The sequence below is a fragment of the Frankliniella occidentalis genome, unplaced genomic scaffold, assembly GCF_000697945.3.
Source record: "Frankliniella occidentalis isolate FOCC.00 unplaced genomic scaffold, Focc_3.1 Scaffold3855, whole genome shotgun sequence".
Lineage (NCBI taxonomy): Eukaryota > Metazoa > Arthropoda > Insecta > Thysanoptera > Thripidae > Frankliniella > Frankliniella occidentalis.
Window position 1 is genome coordinate 2,024 of NW_026270908.1, and position 1,020 is coordinate 3,043.

Here is a 1,020-nt window from a genome sequence, read left to right on the forward strand (position 1 = left end):
CCTCCTCGAACCCACGAGCAGTCGGGAACAATACGGTGGAAATAAATGCACGTAACATTTATCGAACAGATAATTCGAGAGGCATCCCCTTTCTCCCTCCAGCTATACGACGGCTACGCAATCATCGCCATTCTGTCTCTGCCACCCTCACTCGCACCGCCCCGGGACTCACGTTTCATCTGGATGAAGTTGAGGTGCGTGATGGCGCGGCGCGCCGACTGGTCGTCCAAGGTGAGGTCGGCGTGCGGCGATATCCTGGCCTGCGTGGCCACGTCCTTGTACCAGGTCAGGTCCGCGTTGGCCACCCGTGTGATAAGCATGGAGCCGACCTGTGCGACACCATCGAAATCGGTTAGCTGTACAGTAAATTTTTAGCAGAGTTGCTAAAAACAGCTTAATAGCTAAAAGTTAGCTACATATGCTAAATAGCGAAATAGCTTAATAGCTTAAATTTTTTGGCCAAATAGCTTAATAGCTTAAAATTTTTGGCCAAATAGCTAAAATTAGCTACATCGCTAAAATTAGCTACATAACTAAAATTAGCTACATAGCTTCAATTAGCTACATAGCTTAAAGAGCTCCGTAGCAAAAAGAGCTCCGTAGCAAAAATTGGCAAAATGAAATTAGCTAGAGCAAAATTATTATCTATCCCATATTAGCCACTGTCTTAGCTAGTGCTTACCTGCAGGAAGGCGGGTGGGTCCGTCTCCTTGAGGGCCTCGATGCAGAACTGGATGAGGCCCGTGGTCTGCTGCAGCTTGCCCGTGCACTGAGTCACCTGCTCGCGGAGCGCGCGCAGCCGCACGTCCCGGTCGGCGCGCACGAACTCGAGCAGCGAGGCGCGCCGCTCCTCCAGCGCCAGCACGAGCGCGCGGACCTGCGCCTCGACCTGCGCCTCCAGCTCCGAGCAGTTCTCCTGTGCGGCGCGGGCAAGACGGGGGTCAGTACGCGCCACGGCACTACTCCCTCCCTCACCCCTAACGACAATGTTGTCCCGCAGCCTTTCTTTCACGCCACATC

At 53.3% G+C, this 1,020-nt stretch overlaps 1 protein-coding gene across 1 annotated transcript; it reads right to left on the bottom strand.

The window, feature by feature from the left end:
* Positions 1 to 65: 65 nt before the first annotated feature.
* LOC127752090 (E3 ubiquitin-protein ligase TRIM9-like) lies at positions 66 to 977 on the bottom strand (the record flags this gene model as incomplete). The annotated part of the gene is made up of 2 exons (XM_052276655.1): positions 66 to 329; positions 683 to 977. Coding segments are annotated over 2 exons (511 nt in total), but the record flags the coding sequence as incomplete, so codon positions are not given.
* Between the last annotated feature and the right edge of the window lie 43 nt (positions 978 to 1,020).